Here is a 16,534-nt window from a genome sequence, read left to right as displayed (position 1 = left end):
TCCTTTTGGATTCATAATTGGCAAAGTAGACATTTAATAAAAAAAGCTAATAGTATGTTATTTTTCATTTATAGATCGGACCTATGCATCTAGATTATGATAGTACAACTTTTGCAGGAATGGACTTTAAGCACACATTGTTTATAAGAGTGTCTGATGAAGGTTTTCCTGTACTCTCAAGTAAGAATTTATTAGTTCAATATACTAAATAGTTTGAATAAGTAAAATAGTATCTTAAATATTAGTTCTCGGATCCCTTGGTCCTGTGATGGCTTGTTTCCCCAATGTAGGGGAATCCCTGGGCATTGAGGTCTTAATTGATGGGTGGAAGTGGGGACATCCTCACAGGAGCAGGGTGGTCATGGGAGAGGGGGCAAAAGGGATAACATTTGAAATGTAAATACATAAAATGTCCAAGAAAAATAAAAAAATTAAAAAAATATTCTAATCACAAGTTGTAATAATGTACATGATAGTTATGATCAAATTAATTTATTTAATCCATGAATATTACTACTTAAATACTGAAAGGCAATAAAACTACGAATAGGTTGATATAATACTTCTCAAATATATAATACAGCACTTTGCAGTTACTTGACGACTTTTAGAATACAATTTTTCTGTAATATTTACTCGTTTTAAGTATTGAACAAGTAATCAGTGTATTCTACATTGAAGAATATTCAAAGAATCAGTTAATAGAGCATTTTTTGCTAAACTATTTTAAGTGCTTTATAACTAAACATTATTAATTTACTAACAAAACATAAATATAAACATGTCTGTGAAATATATTCATTTAAACTCCAATATGTGAGTTGTCATGATAAAGGAAAAAAGAATTGTTGAAGAAGACATATTGTTGTTCTATCTACACTTTTATGAAATTTTTTTCTCCACAGCCATCATTAGAATCATATTAAGAGTGAGCCGTATAAATGAACACAATCCTATTGGGTCTATGATGACATTTATGTTCAGTATATTTGAAAACAGTCCAGTTGATTCGCCAGTTGGAAAAATTACCTATACAGATGAAGACTGGCCACGTAACAATATACACTATACCATCGTTGGGGGCAACTTTGGAATACCTCCAAAATTTTACATCGAATCAGATACAGGTAATGTAGGAATGCTAATATTAGTTAATAATAAGAGGGAGAGTCTTTTGCTCCAGGGACAAGCTAAGCTTCCTGTGAGTTTCCCCAATCCTAAGTGTTCAACATTAAGCACATGTACATCCAGGCAACACTAACTGGATTCGGTAGACTATACATATTTGTATATGTGCAATAATAAGGTATAAAAAATGAGGCCATGAATTCATGAGAGCTATGATAGGAGTAAGGGGGAGAACAGTGAAGGGTTTAAATTATGCTAAAATAGTGTCTTCCTGTGTGAAATTCTCAAAACTTAAAATCAAGTACTTCATTTTGAATGCATTTTATTTAGAATTCATGGGAAAGATCACTTTTTATCAGAGCACCCCTCCCTCACCTTGAGCTACATAATGTTCACCTTGGTTTGTTGGCTGTCTCCATAATTCTTAGCAACCACAGAAGAAACCCTGAAACTTTGATCTTTGATATATTGAAATTCACAAAGCTTTTGCACACATGTGTTCTGCCAAATGCCTCAGAACGTACAGTAGGTGACTAATGCATGAATTAACATCTGTCATGATTTAACTGTGGAAGTAATGATATAAATCTTGATGAAAGTTATTGTGTCATTCAATTTCTACCTTGGTACTGTCACAAAGCCTTCGTCTATACAGGTTGAATGTAGCAATGGTTAAAACCATTAAGTAGTACTGAGAGGCTTTTCCATTGTATTTGTGCTAGGAATGATAAAGCTGTTGAATTCACTGGACAGGGAAGCAGCTTCTCAGTATAAGATAGCTGTGAGAGTCACAGACATGGGGAATGATGCCCTCCCTGACCCTCTCAGGCAGAGAAGTGCTACTGCTCAGGTGACCATCCACGTTCTGGTAAGAATGCACTGATGCTTGATATAATGCACTGATGCTTGATATATTGTTATTACTTAAAAGACATGTTCTCAAAAAAAATCAAAATAACAGATAGTTGGGAGTGGTTAATACAGGCTTTCATCATTGACTTCTTAATTGTAATTGGTAATGATAAAATTGTTAGCACATGCAGAATATGCTATGATTTCCGAGTCACATAAGAAGAATTTGCATGAAGAGAACATGGTATCATAAGTTGCAATTAATTTATTAAAAATATTATTCTAAAAAATACTTTAAAAGATTCAATGTGAGAATATACCTGGATTGTTTGAGCTTTACATCAATATCATCAAATGCATCACTTTTATTGGTGGAACTGTGATTTAAGAAAAAAATATCTTTTATAGATAGAGCTAAATTTCCTTTATCAAATGATTGCATTCATTTTTGCTGCTTGAGACCTGTAAGGTTTTCAACTCTGGATCCCAGAGAAAAGGCAATAATTTCCAAACAAATGATGATTTAAAGCTGCAGACATTGAGTAGAGCCTTTGCATAATGCTTTGAGGTGAACATTTTCACATGTGCTGTGGTGAGCTGAACCTCTCAGCGGTGTCCATGGCTCGGTGCTGTAATCCCCACTACAGCCTCGTTACGTCTGGAAAATGCAATAAACCAGGCCAAAATCTTTTTAGAGGGAAATTTAATGAAGTGACTTGACTGGTTTCAACTATGACTCAAGGATGACATGAGCTAATGAAACTTCTTTCTTAAGTGTGTTTCCAGCGAGGCACCTATACACACTCATATTTACAGTTTCTCTAAAGGAAGAAAGAGAAGGCCGGAGTGCTAAGGTTTCTAAACCTATTATTGACATTCTGTTCTGTGTATGAATGCCCAATGTACACTAGGTAGGATGAGAAGGGTTACCTGTATTCTTCATTGAAGAAGCACTCATCTCTTTTGTTTTAGAATCAGAAAGAAAGATAAAATTAGTAAAAATAGTTTTATAGTAAATGTAATAAATATATATATATCATTTATACACACACATATATATGTACATATATATGTTTACATATTTAATTGTGTAAAAGTTACCAATAATATTTTATTTGGAACATAAGAAAAGGCTCAGGGTTCTAAAGCTGTAGAATTCTAAACTAGTACCTTGTTTTAATAGATACTAAAATCCATAGTGAAGAAAACATAGTGGAATTCTATTCTTTAAATCAGAAGCACAAGAATGCATCTGTACCACATGTACCAGAATGAATTAACAAACTCTGTGCTCTTTATAAACTGGACAGTTAGTGTTCTTTTGGGTTGATCGGTCATACACTTCCGTGATTCTTGTTGAGTCTTCATCTCCAGTGTGATTTGTTGTAGTTATTTGCATTTGTATTAGAAGGTAATTTGATAAAGGAAGAGAGTCTGGCGTGGCCCCAGTCTGATGAGATTAGTATACTGAGGGAATAATGAACAAGCAAACAAAACCCTCCAGGGAGTACCTTCTCTTGGCTTCTACGTATTCTAAGAGAAACTAGCTGTAGAAAACCACTCCCGAGAGAAAAGGCCCCAACAGATCATGAGCTGAGTCAGCCTCTAAAACTGTGAGAAAGTAACCTTTCTCAAGAAACCTTTCCTACTTTGTAACGGTAGCACACAAAAGCTTAAAGAAAATATTTGAAAGATATAATATTGAACCTATATCCTTAGAAAACATGTGGATAGATATACGGGTCTAGGTCACATAGTGTATAAATGGGTGGAATAACAACTTATGGAAAATCGTAAGTATAGAAGGAACCTGTCCTGTGAACAATGAAATAGTTAAACGGGGTTGTGCTCCTGTCCAGCCAGAGGCCAAACTTCTGTATCCGTAACACTCAAGGTAAGCGAATCCATCTTTATACCAATAGTCTGGCTGCCAGGGTCTGAGGCAAAGCAAAGTCAGATGCTTTTACTCAAATAAAAACAAAACAAAGTGAAAAAAATCCCCAACCAAAAATCATTTCATAGCGTGATCATATAGTGTGTATTACACCATAATGTACTTGCTGACAAGAATTTGCATACACAACTGAAGACTGTTTTGTCTCCTGCAAAGAGAAAGATCAATTTCCTCAGAGGACGGTTTCTAAATCATCACTGTCTCTTTTGTGAGTCTTTTTGAAGGGATTGTTACCAAACATATGCCCTTTGTTTCCAGACCGAAGCGCAGCGGCTCTCCTGTGCCAGATGCATACTCCATTTCTGGAACACGTAAAGATTTGCCATTCTCTTTACATCGCAAATAATAATTGAATAATGGCTAAAAAATGAATGTCAGTTTTTCCTTGAAAGTGCCTTTCAGAGTAGTCACAGTTTCAAAATTCATTCCTGTAGAAAGCCATTACCCTGAAAGCATGTAGGGTCCTCACAAAAATGGGTCTGGTTTTAGAGGAAACTACCTGTTTAGAAAGCAAGTTTTAGTGATTTTTTTTAACAGAAATGACCCTGTGAAGTGTGAGAGTTTGCATATGTGTTCTACTTTTCTGCCAGTGAATTACATACACAGATATCCAACTCGGATCTGTGAGCCACAGAAACTCAACCTGGATGACGTGGAACTATGTGCACATGTTCAGAATCAATACATCACTTAATCTCACATATTCTTGTCCCAGCAGGAAGGGTAGAGTTCAAAGGGTTAACTCGGGTTACAATCCCTGCCTCTCCACTTACTATTATGGATGTCGGACAGGTTATTGAGACATTTTAAATTGTCTATTCACAAAATGTTGATGATTCTATTTAGTCCTGTAGTGAAAGTAAAATTTAAATGAGACTCTGTAAAGTACTCAAAGGCTCATCATGAATACTTTACTCATCTTTCATAAACAAATAAACTAGGGCCACTCCACAGATGGAGAAAAATCCCATTGACATTGTTGTTTGGTTGACTTAGCATATTTTATTAGACTGGGCTTTTTATCATTTGTTCCACAAAACAAGAGCTAAGCACTTACTTAACCATGACTGATAAACACATTTAAAATGCACTTGCTTTTGTAGACTACGCTAAAGCATAAATATTCCTCATCTTGGATATTTTTGAAAGCATAATGTTCCTTGTATTGTTTGCGTTAATATGAAACTGAAATGGTAAAAACTGTAAATCAATTTCCTTCATGCACTAAATATGGCAGAGATCAGGGAATTTTAAAAACATAGCGCAAAGAGCTAACCTACTACAGATTTTATTTATACGTTGTGTAAGATCACATTAGGAGTGGGGAGAATGTAAGCCAAAGGAGACAAAAGAAATACCAAACACACTTTTGGTAGATGCCGAGAGCTGGATATTAATCATTCTTTTCATTATCCCCAGGATTCTTCATATCTACACATTGTCATTTAAATCTTTCTGAAATAAATTATAAAATCATACTTTAAGCTTTTTACATTAAGTCCTTGAAGGAGAATTCCTTCTCGTGTATCTTTTCTCTTCATCTAGTAATCAAAGGCGTTCCTTAACTACTTACTTAGCATAGCATATATTGGCAGTGTGGTTAGAATGTTTGAGTAGAGAAAAAAAGTACTCATCCCTAAAATCTATCTCAAAATTTTAGTTAGAGAAAATTTAACAAAATCATATTTATTCTCCCATTTATACAATGGACACATAGACATACTGCATGTCTATTCAAAAATAATGTGGGTTTTTTTTTTGATGTTTTCCTGAGTGTTTATTACAGTGTAGAAGTCATGACTTTTTTATATTCAAAAAACATTTTATTTTCTGCATCAACAAGCTTTTAACATTTCCTGACAAATTCTTTTAGCAAGATTGTGGCCATTTGAAAAGTTTATAGAATGAAGAGCTTTGCTAAACCTGACACCAAAAACTTTGCCTAGTTTGGCTTTGAACACCTGGTTTGGAAGCCTATGTACATTGTGTTTGTCAGTATGTGTGTGCATGTGTATTGTGTATATGTGTGTTTCTGTATGTGTATTTGTTTTGTATGTGTGTGGTGTAGGTGCGTGTTTGTGTCTATGTGTGTTTTGTATGTGTGCCTGTGTGTGTGTGTGTGTGCGTGTGTGTATGTGTGTGTGTGCGTGTATGTGTGTGTGTGCATGTTTGTGTGCTTTGTGTGTGCTGGCCTAACTACTTACATGTGTACCTGTGTGTAAAGACCAGAGGTCAACATGTCATTCCTCAGGTACTGTCTGTCTTGTGTTTTAAGACAGTTTGGAAATATCTTTGTAAATATAAAGTTGTAAAGTTCCTGGCCAGCCTGCCCCAGGTTACTGGTTGTCTCTACTTCCCCAACCAACACAAACCCCCAACCTTGGCTTTCTGGACAGAAAAGTTGTTCTTTATGATTACATGACAGGTACTTTATCAATTAAATGACCTTCTGAATCCCTGAAACAGAGACTTTAGTGTAGAAAAAAAAGATACAAAGAACATGACTCTATAAGTCAGTGTGTAAAAGGCAGCTTTCACTAATACCCAGCACACCTGATTTTGACACAGGCAAGATAAACCTTGATAGTAGTATAGTGAGTCATATTTTATGGTCATTTGTGACATTACATGATCCAGTGCATTTAGCATACTGCAGACTTTTCCCGCTTTCTCATAATATCTCTCCAAATGATTACATTCTCACAAACTTATTTCTATCTTTCTATTCCCATGCTTTGAGAGTAAGCTATCGTGGGGTTTTTGTTTTTTATGTAGCTTATATAAAAGCACAAACATTGATTGAAGAAATTTGTTCTCAAAGAAAACTATTGATTCCAACTTTTAGTCACCTAACTTCTGTGGTGAGAGAACATGATTTTTTCTAAAAAGTTGGTAATTTTCCAGTATTTCTGAGTAATTGCAACATAGAGTAATTCAGAATATTTCTAATGAAATGTAATATGACTTTAGCAAACAGAAGTATAACAATAATAGAAAACAATGTTCTTTAAAAGTCACAAAATGATGCTGAATTACTGGTGTAGTTCTAAAATATTTTCAAGCTGGTATTTTTACAACAGTATTGTGATTTAATGGAAACAACTGCCTCAGATGAATATTCTTCTAATTTGCACCTGTTGTTTTTATTGAAAGACTGTTGTTCAAGTTATAATAAATAACTGGAGTTTATCATATAAAAGCCAATGTGTTTCCTGGATTACATATAATAGTCAAATATATACACATGTATGCATGTATATTTTTATCCATGTGTCAAAATTATAAGACAGAATCTGAAGATTTCTTAAAATAAAATTAAGATACAAATATGAACATTAAATTCCTCCCTAAGTTATTCCATCAGCAAATGGAGGCAGAATATATCACAAACTTGATTCACCATAAAATACAGTAACAAGAAATGAAGGGTCTTTTGTTAATTTATTATTTGATGATTTAACCCATGACAGATATTTTGATCACACTATTCTCTTCACTCACTGTCTTTCATATTCATTCTCTGATAGCCTATTTCTATCTTTAGGTGTTGTTTTCTTTTCTTCCTCCTCTTCCTCCTCCCCCTCCCCCTCCATTTGTTCTTAGTACTTAAATATAATTACATATAACAGATATGTAATTAAACAGTGAAAGTAAAAATGACATCAAGTGCTGGCAAGGCTATAGGACAAAAGACATTAATGTTCTTTAACAGTAGTAATAAAAATAATGTCTATGTTAGATAAGTTCGACATTTTCTACCAAATGCAAAAAATATTCAGCCACACCATCTGGAAGTTATGCTCCATAATATTCAGTTGACTTAACTGAAAAAATGTACGTCCATTCCAAAGCCAGTATTTGAATGTCTAAAACATTTTTGTTTGTAACTGCTCAAATTTAGAAGCAAGTGGGATGTTCTTCAGTAGGAGAATGGAGAAGAATTATTTGAGAAATCAGGTTTTAGATAAGAAAATATGTAACAGAAACATATGATTGACATTTTATTTTAAGGGCTAAAATCTAAGGAACTTATTTGTTAAAGCCCCAAATAACTTTATTAAATCGATGAGACCATTTTATGAAAATGTTGAAAAAAAATCTATTGGAAGCTTAAGGGACCTGGAAAAGACTGGGACCAATGACCGCAGAAGAGTCCCCAGTAGTGCTACTCTTTTTAGTGTAGTTTGCTCTTTGGACATCTGCCAGGCCATAACAAAGCACATTCCAGCTTATGATTAGCAGATCCTCTTGTGTTGGCTGCAGTGCCATTTTGCTGTCTGTCAACATCCATACCATCTTGCATTAGAGCAGCGTGTCAGACATATAACTGCACTTGCCATGGAAGCCAAGATTGCTCATGAGGTTCTGAACATTGGGACAACAATGTTGGATAGTCTATCCCCATGAGGACTTTTCTCTCTGAGTCTTCTCTTTCTTCTGTGGCCAAAACAGGAAAATGCAGAAACAAACCCGAAAGGGGCTTGCTTTTGATTTTTGTTATTTTTTGTTATTTATTATATGAGTTGATTTCAATGTTGCTGTTGTTTAATGCATTTTTTCAACACAGCAAAAACCACAGCAACAATGAAAGAAAGGACAGAGATTAATATATATATGTATATATTATATGTATATATATATATATATATATATCAAAAATGGCTAGTGTGAGTAAAAATAGACAGGGAGAAAATGATGTCTGTGCCCACCCAGAACTGCAAGTCTTTTCTAAGTTAGTAATTAAAGCCCAGACTGAGGCTAGAGGCTGTGTCTATAAACCCCAGAGATAACATGAAAACAGTCTCTCAGTCCTCTGAGACTGACGATGTTCACGCAAAGTCCAAGAACTCAAGAACATATGTTTTACAAGGGAGGAAGCCAACATATAAACCTTCCTGTAAGTATTACAAATAACATACGGAAAGCTGATCTCGTAAACTAAGAAGAAAAACATAATAAAATAATGAATTTTGAATCCCACTATGCCAGTTGGGGGATATATTCCACTCTATTAACCTAACTTCCAGAATTAAAGTGGTGGAATCTAACAAATATTTCAAGAGCGTCCTTTGATTTTCTTTGCAAATCTTACACAACTGCCTACATTGTTCTTTGCTTGCAAAACCATACCAAAACAAGCAACCAACAAAACAAACAAATAAAACAAAACAAAAACATTGCCCATATCTGGTGGGGGAAAGAGCTGAACTTCCAGAAGTTAGGACAATTTGAGACCTCAAGGGAGAACACTTCTGCTCATATTCCTGCTCAAGAAGAACCTCCATGGTGGCCTCTGGATACAGGAATAGAGGAGCAGTCAGTTACAGTAACCTGCTGGTTTCTGCTAGTGCCTGGAACTGAACTGGACAGGTCGCTCAGCTCCCTGAACCCAACCAAGTAGAAAACAAAAAACTACACAAAGAATCAACAAACCAGGAGCTAGTTCTTTGAGAACATCAACACGATAGATAAATCCTTAGCCAGACTAACTAGAGGGCACAGAGAGTGTAACCAAATTAACAAAATCAGAAATAAAAAGAGAGGCATAACAGAATCTGAGGATATTAAAAAAAATCATCAGATCTTACTACAAAAGCCTATAGTCAACAACGCTGGAAAATCTGGAGGAAATGGAAAATTGTCTAGACAAATACCAGGATCAGATTAACCATTGAAAACAATCCAATAACTTCTAAAGAAATAGAAGCAATTACTAAAAGTGTCCCAACCAAAAAGAGCCAAGGTCCAGATGGGTTAAGTGCAGAATTCTATCAGACCATCATAGAAGACCTCACACCAATACTCTCCAAACTGTTACACAAAATAGAAACAGATGGAGGAATACCCAATTCCTTCAATGAAACCACAATTACACTTACACCTAATCTACACAAAGAAAGAGAACTTCAGACCAACTTCCCTTATAAATATCAATGCAAATATACTCAATAAAATTCTCGCAAACCAAATCCAAGGACACATCAAAACAATCATCCATCATGATCCTAGGGTTCATCCCAGGAATTCAGGGATGGTTAAATGTATGGAAATCCACCAATGTAATCCACTATGTAAACAAACTCAAAGGGAAAAAAAAACAGGATCATTTCATTAGATGCTGAGAAGGAATTTGACAAAACACAACACCCCTTCATGATAAAAGTCTTGGAAGAATCAGGAATTCAAGGCCCATACCTAAACATGGTAAAAGCCATATACAGCAAACCACTAGCTAACATCAAACTAAATGGAGAAAAATTTGAAACAATCCCACTAAAATCAGGAACAGACAAGGCTGCCCACTCTCTCCCTACTTATTCAATATAGTACTCGAAGTCCTAGCCAGAGCAATCAGACAATGAAAGGAGATCAAAAGGATACAAATTGGAAAGGAAGAAGTAAAAATATCACTATTTGCAGATGGTATGATAGTATATTTAAGTGATTCCAAAAGGTCCACCAGAGAACTATTAAACCTGATAAACAACTTCAGCAAAGTGGCTGGGTATAAAATTAACTCAAACAAATCAGTAGCCTTCCTTTGCTTAAAGGATAAATAGGGTAAAAAAGAAATTAGGGGAATGACACCCTTCCCGATAGTCATAAATAATATAAAATACCTTGGTGTGATTCTAACCAAGCAAGAGAAAGATCTGTATGACAAGAACTTCAAGTCTCTGAAGAAAGAAATTGAAGATCTCAGAAGATCGAAAGACCTCCCATGCTCATGGATTGGCAGGATTAATATAATAAAAATGACCATTTTGCCAAAAGCAACCTGCAGATTCAATGCAATTCCCATCAAAGTTGCAATTTAATTCTTCATGTAACTAATAAGAGCAATTTGCAAATTCATCTGGAATAACAAAAATCCCAGGATAGCAAAAGCTATCCTCTACAATAAAAGAACTTCTGAGGGAACCACCATCCCTGACCTTAAGCTGTATTACAGAGCAAAACTGATAAAATTGTAAGGTATTGGTACAGAGACAGGCAGGTAGATCAGTGGAATAGAATTGAAGACTCAGAAATGAACCGACATATCTATGGTCACTTGATCTTTGACAAAGGAGCAAAAACCATCCAATGGAAGAAAGATAGCATTTTCAACAAATGGTGCTGGTTCAACTGAAGGTCAGCATGTAGAAGAATGCAAATTGATCCATTCTTAATACCCTGTACAAACCCTAAGTCCAAGTGGATCAAGGACTTCCGCATCAAACCAAATACACTCAAACTAATAAAAGAAAAACTTGGGAAGAGTCTCAAACACATGGGCACTGGGGAAAATTTTTCTGAACCGAAACCAATGGCTGTTGCTCTAAGATCAAGAATTGACAAATGGGATCTCATAAAACTGCAAAGCTTTTGTAAGGCAAAGGACACTGTCATTAGGCCAAAATGACAATCAACAAATTAGGAAAAGATCTTACATCTGACAGAGGCCTAATATCCAAAATATACAAAGAACTCAAGAAGTTAGACTCCAGAGAGCCAAATAACCTATTAAAAATGGGGTACATAGCTAAGCAAAGAATTCTCAGCTGAGGAATATCGAATAGCTGAAAAGTACTAAAGAAATGCTCTAAATCCTTAGCCATCAGGGAAATGCAAAACAAAACAACACTGAGATTCTACCTCATACCAGACAGAAGGGCTAAGATCAGAAACTCAGAGGACAGCACATGCTGGCAAGGCTTTGGAGAAAGAGGAACCCTCCTCCATTCTTGGTGGGATTGTAAACTGGTCAACCACTCTGGAAATCAGTCTGGAGGTTCTTCAGAAAATTGGACATTGCACTACCTGAGGACCCAGCTATACCTCTCCTGGGCATATACCCAAAAGATGCTCCAACATACAACAAAGCCACTTGCTCCACCACGTTCATAGCAGCCTTATTTATAATAGCCAGAAGCTGGAAAGGACCCAGATGCCTTTCAACAGAGAAATGATACAGAAAATGTGACACATCTACACAGTGGGGTACTACTCAGCTATCAAAATCCATGACTTCATGAAATTTAAAGGCAAATATATTGAACTAGAAAATATCATCCTGAGTGAGGTAACCAACCACAGAAAAACACACATGGTATGCAATCACTGATAAGCGGATACTAGTCCAAAAGTTTGAATTATCCAAGATACAATCCACAGACCACATGATTCTCAAGAAGAACAACCAAAGTATAGATGCTTTACTCCTTTTTAAAAGGGGGAATAAAAATATTCATGAGTGGATATAGAGGCAAAGATTGGAGCAGAGACTAAAGGAACATCCATTCAGAGCCTGCCCTATATGGGTATGTAGCCAATATATACACAGTCACCAAAACTAGGTAAAATTGATGAAACGAATAAGTGCATGCTGACACGAGTCCAATATAGATCTCTCCTGAGAGGCACAGCCAGAACATGTCAAATACAGAGGCGAATGCTAGCAGCAAACCACTGAAATGAGAACGGGATCCCCATTGGTGGAATTAGGGAAAAGATTGAAAGAGGTGAAGGGGCTTGCAACTCTATAACAACAATGCCAACCAACCAGAGCTCCCAGGGACTAACCTACTACCCAAAGACTATACATGGACTGGCCCTAGGCTCCAGCTGCATATGTAGCAGAGGATGACCTTTCTGCACACCAATATAAGGAGAAGCCCTTGGTCCTGCCAAGACTCTGTATCCCCCAGTTTAGGGGAATATAGGAGGGAGTGAGGGAGGAGGTTGCAGAGGGGAACATTCTTATAAAAGAAGAGGAGGGGGATGGGATAGGGGCTTTATGTCCGGGAAATCTGGAAAGGGAATAACATTTGAAATGTAAATAAAGAAATATTTTTAAAAAAAAGGAAAAAGAAAAAAATTTGAAGAAAGAGAGAGAGGGAGAGAAAGCAGGAGGGAGAGTACATGACCAGAGAACGAGAAAGACAGACAGAAGAAAGCTAAAACAGACATTATTGTTTTTCTGTATTATAGAAAAGTTTAGGTTCATGTTTTATTTTTTCTTTTTTTAAATTACTTTATTTATTTACATTCCAACCATTACCCTTCTCCCGGTTCCCCCTCCCATTTTCTCATCCTATTCTTCCTTCCCCTTGCCTCCGAGAGGATGCCTCCCCACCACTACCAGGCATCTCTCTTCCCTTGGGCCTCAAGTCACTGTAGTATTAATCACATCTTCTCTCATGAGGCTTGACTAGACAGACCTCTGCTATATATGTGCCTGTGCCTCAAACAAGTCCATGTATGCTACCTGGTCGGTGGCTAATTCTCTGGGATCTCCCTTGGGTCTGGGTTAGTTGAGACTGCTGGTCTTCCTATGGGTCGTTTTCCCCTTCTGTTTCTTCAATCCTTCCCTTAATTCAGCCATTGGATTCCCTGACTTCAATCCAATGGTTAAGTGTAAACATCTGAGGCTGTCTCAGTCAGCAGCTTGTTGGGCCTCTCAGAGGACAGCCATGCCAGGCTCCCATCTGTAAGCACATCATAGCATTAGCAATAGTGTCCCCCTGCCCTTGAGATGGATCCTAAGTTGGGGCAGTCAGTGAAACCTTTCCTTCAATCTCTGCTCCATTTTTGTCCCTGCAATTTTTTTTAAGGCAGGAATAATTCTGGGTCAGAAAATTTGATTGTGGATTGGTAACCCAGTTCCTCCACTTGAAGCCTTGTCTGTCTACTGGAAGTGGGCTCTTCAAATTCCTTCTGCTCAAGCTGGGCATTTTGGCTAAGGTCACCCCCATTAAGTCTTGATTAGTTTACATAATGGAATAATATTCAACCAGTAAAAATGAGTACATCATGAATTTTGCAGGCAAATGGATGGGACTAGAAAATATCATCCTGAGTGAGGCAGCCCAAACCAAAAATGACATGCATGGTATGTACTCCGTGATAAGTGGATATTAACCAAAAAGAGCAGAATACCCATTAGTCACCTCACAGACTATAGGAAGTTTAACAAGCAGGAAGGCCCACGAGAGGATGCTTCAATCCCACTTAGAAGGGGAAAGGAAATAATCACGGGAGGCAGGCAGAGTGAGGGTAGGACTGTGGTGAAGAATGGAAAGGGGAGGATAAAGGGGAATGGACTCAGGTATAGAGGAAGGAGAAAAGCCCAGAGGGCCAGGAACATGAATGGAAATAAGCAGTCTCAGCCGCCGGCACGTGGGTAGGTAGGGAACCCTCTAAAATGTTTTATATTTTCATGTTGGATGGTGGTGATTTTAAGTCGTAGATAGCTTCAATAAGAACACCAGAAAGAACATTGCTTCAATTTGAGAAATAATACATAGTGATAACTTTAATTAGTTAATTAATTAATTAATTAACTTGGTGTGTGTGTGTGTGTGTGTGTGTGTGTGTGTGTGTGTGTGTATGAGTGACATATGTAGGAGTGTTCACAGAGCCCAGTAGATGTGTGTCTGAGAACAACACATGCTATCATTTCTGAGTAAAGGTCAGATGACAACTTGTGGGAGTTGGCTCTCTCCTGTCATGTGTTTCTGGGACTTTACTCAGGTTTCAGTCTCGGAGCCAAGTATTCTTTTCCAGTGAAGCATCTCACTGGCCCCATAGTTTATAGTTATTAAAGAAGATTAGATATCAGTGATTTGGTCAAAAACACAAGCATCATGAGCACATGTAAAAATGGCAGCTTATTTTTCTTACTCTTACTCTCAAATGATGAGATAGATATGCTTCATTTTAATGAAATCTTGAATTTTTCGTGTTTTAATATTCAAAATATTACATCATTCAATTCAAGCTTATTTATTTTTCTTCCCTTTTCTGATAATTCTATCATTACTTAGAGGACCATACATGGTTTACAATATTATATACTGACGGTTTTCAGGTTTTCCTTATTACAATGGAAAAACAACTATTTGAATCATAAAATTATGCCTGTACACCTAGTTTCATTTCTACTCTTTTCTTCGAGAATACCATGTGTTGTGGATCAAAATACAGATTACATTTCTCTTTGAGGTTCCCACGGTAGCACAAATTTGAACTCGGAGAGGAAATAACTATGCTATCTTGAGCAGAAGTTAACCAAACCTTGCAGAAACAGAGCGTCCTATTAAATGTATTCCTTGACCATGGAGAGAAAGCCAACACTTCAGTACCACTGTCCCATTTAGTCCAAAAGGCCTGAGGTGGGAACATTTAAATATGAAAGCAAAATAACCTAGAGCTCCTGTGCCCAAATAAGAAGATGAGACCCTAATCTGATTCTCCCGAGGACTGAGCAATGTCTACTTCATGATTGGACTATTTCTTATTATGGAATTTTATGAGTCAGGTGTTAAGCTCCCCACAGATCTTCACAGACACACACTGAAATGCATTCTTCAGTATCTGGAAGCTTAATTTTTCCAAGTTGACTTGATCACTGTACAGCCATCCATGAGGTGCAAGGTACGCAGCTCCTCTTCCTCTGCATCATTTGGTATTGTCATTGCTTGACTCTAGCCACTATGGTTTACCTTCCCCATTGCTCTGTAATGATGATTGAAAACTTGGAGAGACATTTACTTAAATGACAAAAGTCCGCTAGCCATAAATACCCCAAAACTCTTTTATGTTCAATATTGACCTGCCCTTGGTATTTACTTCATTATTTTTACATTTTAAGCCATGTCTTTATATTTTTGCCTTTAAAGATGTTTCTATATAATTTTATGGTTTATGGCTCAGTAATGTAGTTGTATTTTAATGGCAAAGCAAATGTCCTTACATTATGCTTGTTAATGTATTTAAATTCATTATCTTTTTTACATGTTAACAGATATATTTATATCTGCTTTTCTACATTTTTCTCCTTTCTGTTGACTATTTTTTTTGTACTTGCTTGAGTTGCAGGTTGCATTTTTTTTTGTCAGTGGCTACAAATTTCCCGGTAATCAATCAAGACAGCAGGAAGCAAATGGAAGCCCGTTCATAAAGATAAACAATATTTAAAATAAAGAACTATATATTTATATGGAAGTCAGTCCAAATACATTATATCATTAATCACAGTGTCAACTACAGTAGAGATCACACCATTAGATGTAAGGCCTTTGGTACTTAGTAAGGAAGTAAAAAGGAACAGACCATGGTTAACTACAGTGGTGCCAAAAGGAAATGTCTAGCATTTCCAATGTATCAGGAGTAAAAGAACTTGCCACCTCAAGGCACAGGAAGAGAGGGTAACATCATCACTACAGGCTGATGACAGGGTGTCTTTCTTGACTAGAGAACATCTCAGAGGGAGGGGTATGTATCTGCCATCTGGCCTATGGCTGCCACAGTAAAAATGAGTACAAAACCTGGATAGCACCTGGTATCCTAGGAAGCAGGACAATGAAGCAGGACAAATATGTGCTCAAACATAAGAAGAGAGATAAAGGATAAAAGGGAAATTTAGCAGAAGGCACAAGCCTGAACTGGCCTGTAGAATCAGAGACAGAACTTGGTGGGACATCTAGCTTATCCAGACATAGTCCATGGAGAGTGCTTAGAGCACAGGTAGCACCTGATGCATGTTGTCCCCTGGGAGCCACCTGCTAAGGTGTTATTACCTGAGTGTGAGGAGAAGGTCCTATGGGAGGTTACTGG

At 36.8% G+C, this 16,534-nt stretch overlaps 1 protein-coding gene across 1 annotated transcript in view; it reads left to right on the top strand.

Annotated features, from left to right (window-relative positions):
• Cdhr17 (cadherin related family member 17) overlaps window positions 1-16,534 on the top strand; it is a 96,443-nt gene that overhangs the window by 49,905 nt on the left and 30,004 nt on the right. The window contains exons 14-16 of the mRNA XM_087659859.1: window positions 75-180; window positions 906-1,127; window positions 1,851-1,996. Of these exons, the coding sequence (XP_087515985.1) occupies window positions 75-180; window positions 906-1,127; window positions 1,851-1,996 (474 nt within the window). The remainder of the gene's footprint in view (window positions 1-74; window positions 181-905; window positions 1,128-1,850; window positions 1,997-16,534) is intronic.

Source organism: Rattus norvegicus, chromosome 4 (assembly GCF_021556685.1).
Source record: "Rattus norvegicus strain SHRSP/BbbUtx chromosome 4, alternate assembly SHRSP_T2T, whole genome shotgun sequence".
Taxonomy (NCBI): Eukaryota; Metazoa; Chordata; class Mammalia; order Rodentia; family Muridae; genus Rattus; species Rattus norvegicus.
Note: the sequence above shows the minus strand (reverse complement) of the source record. Positions and strands in the feature narration are given on the sequence as shown.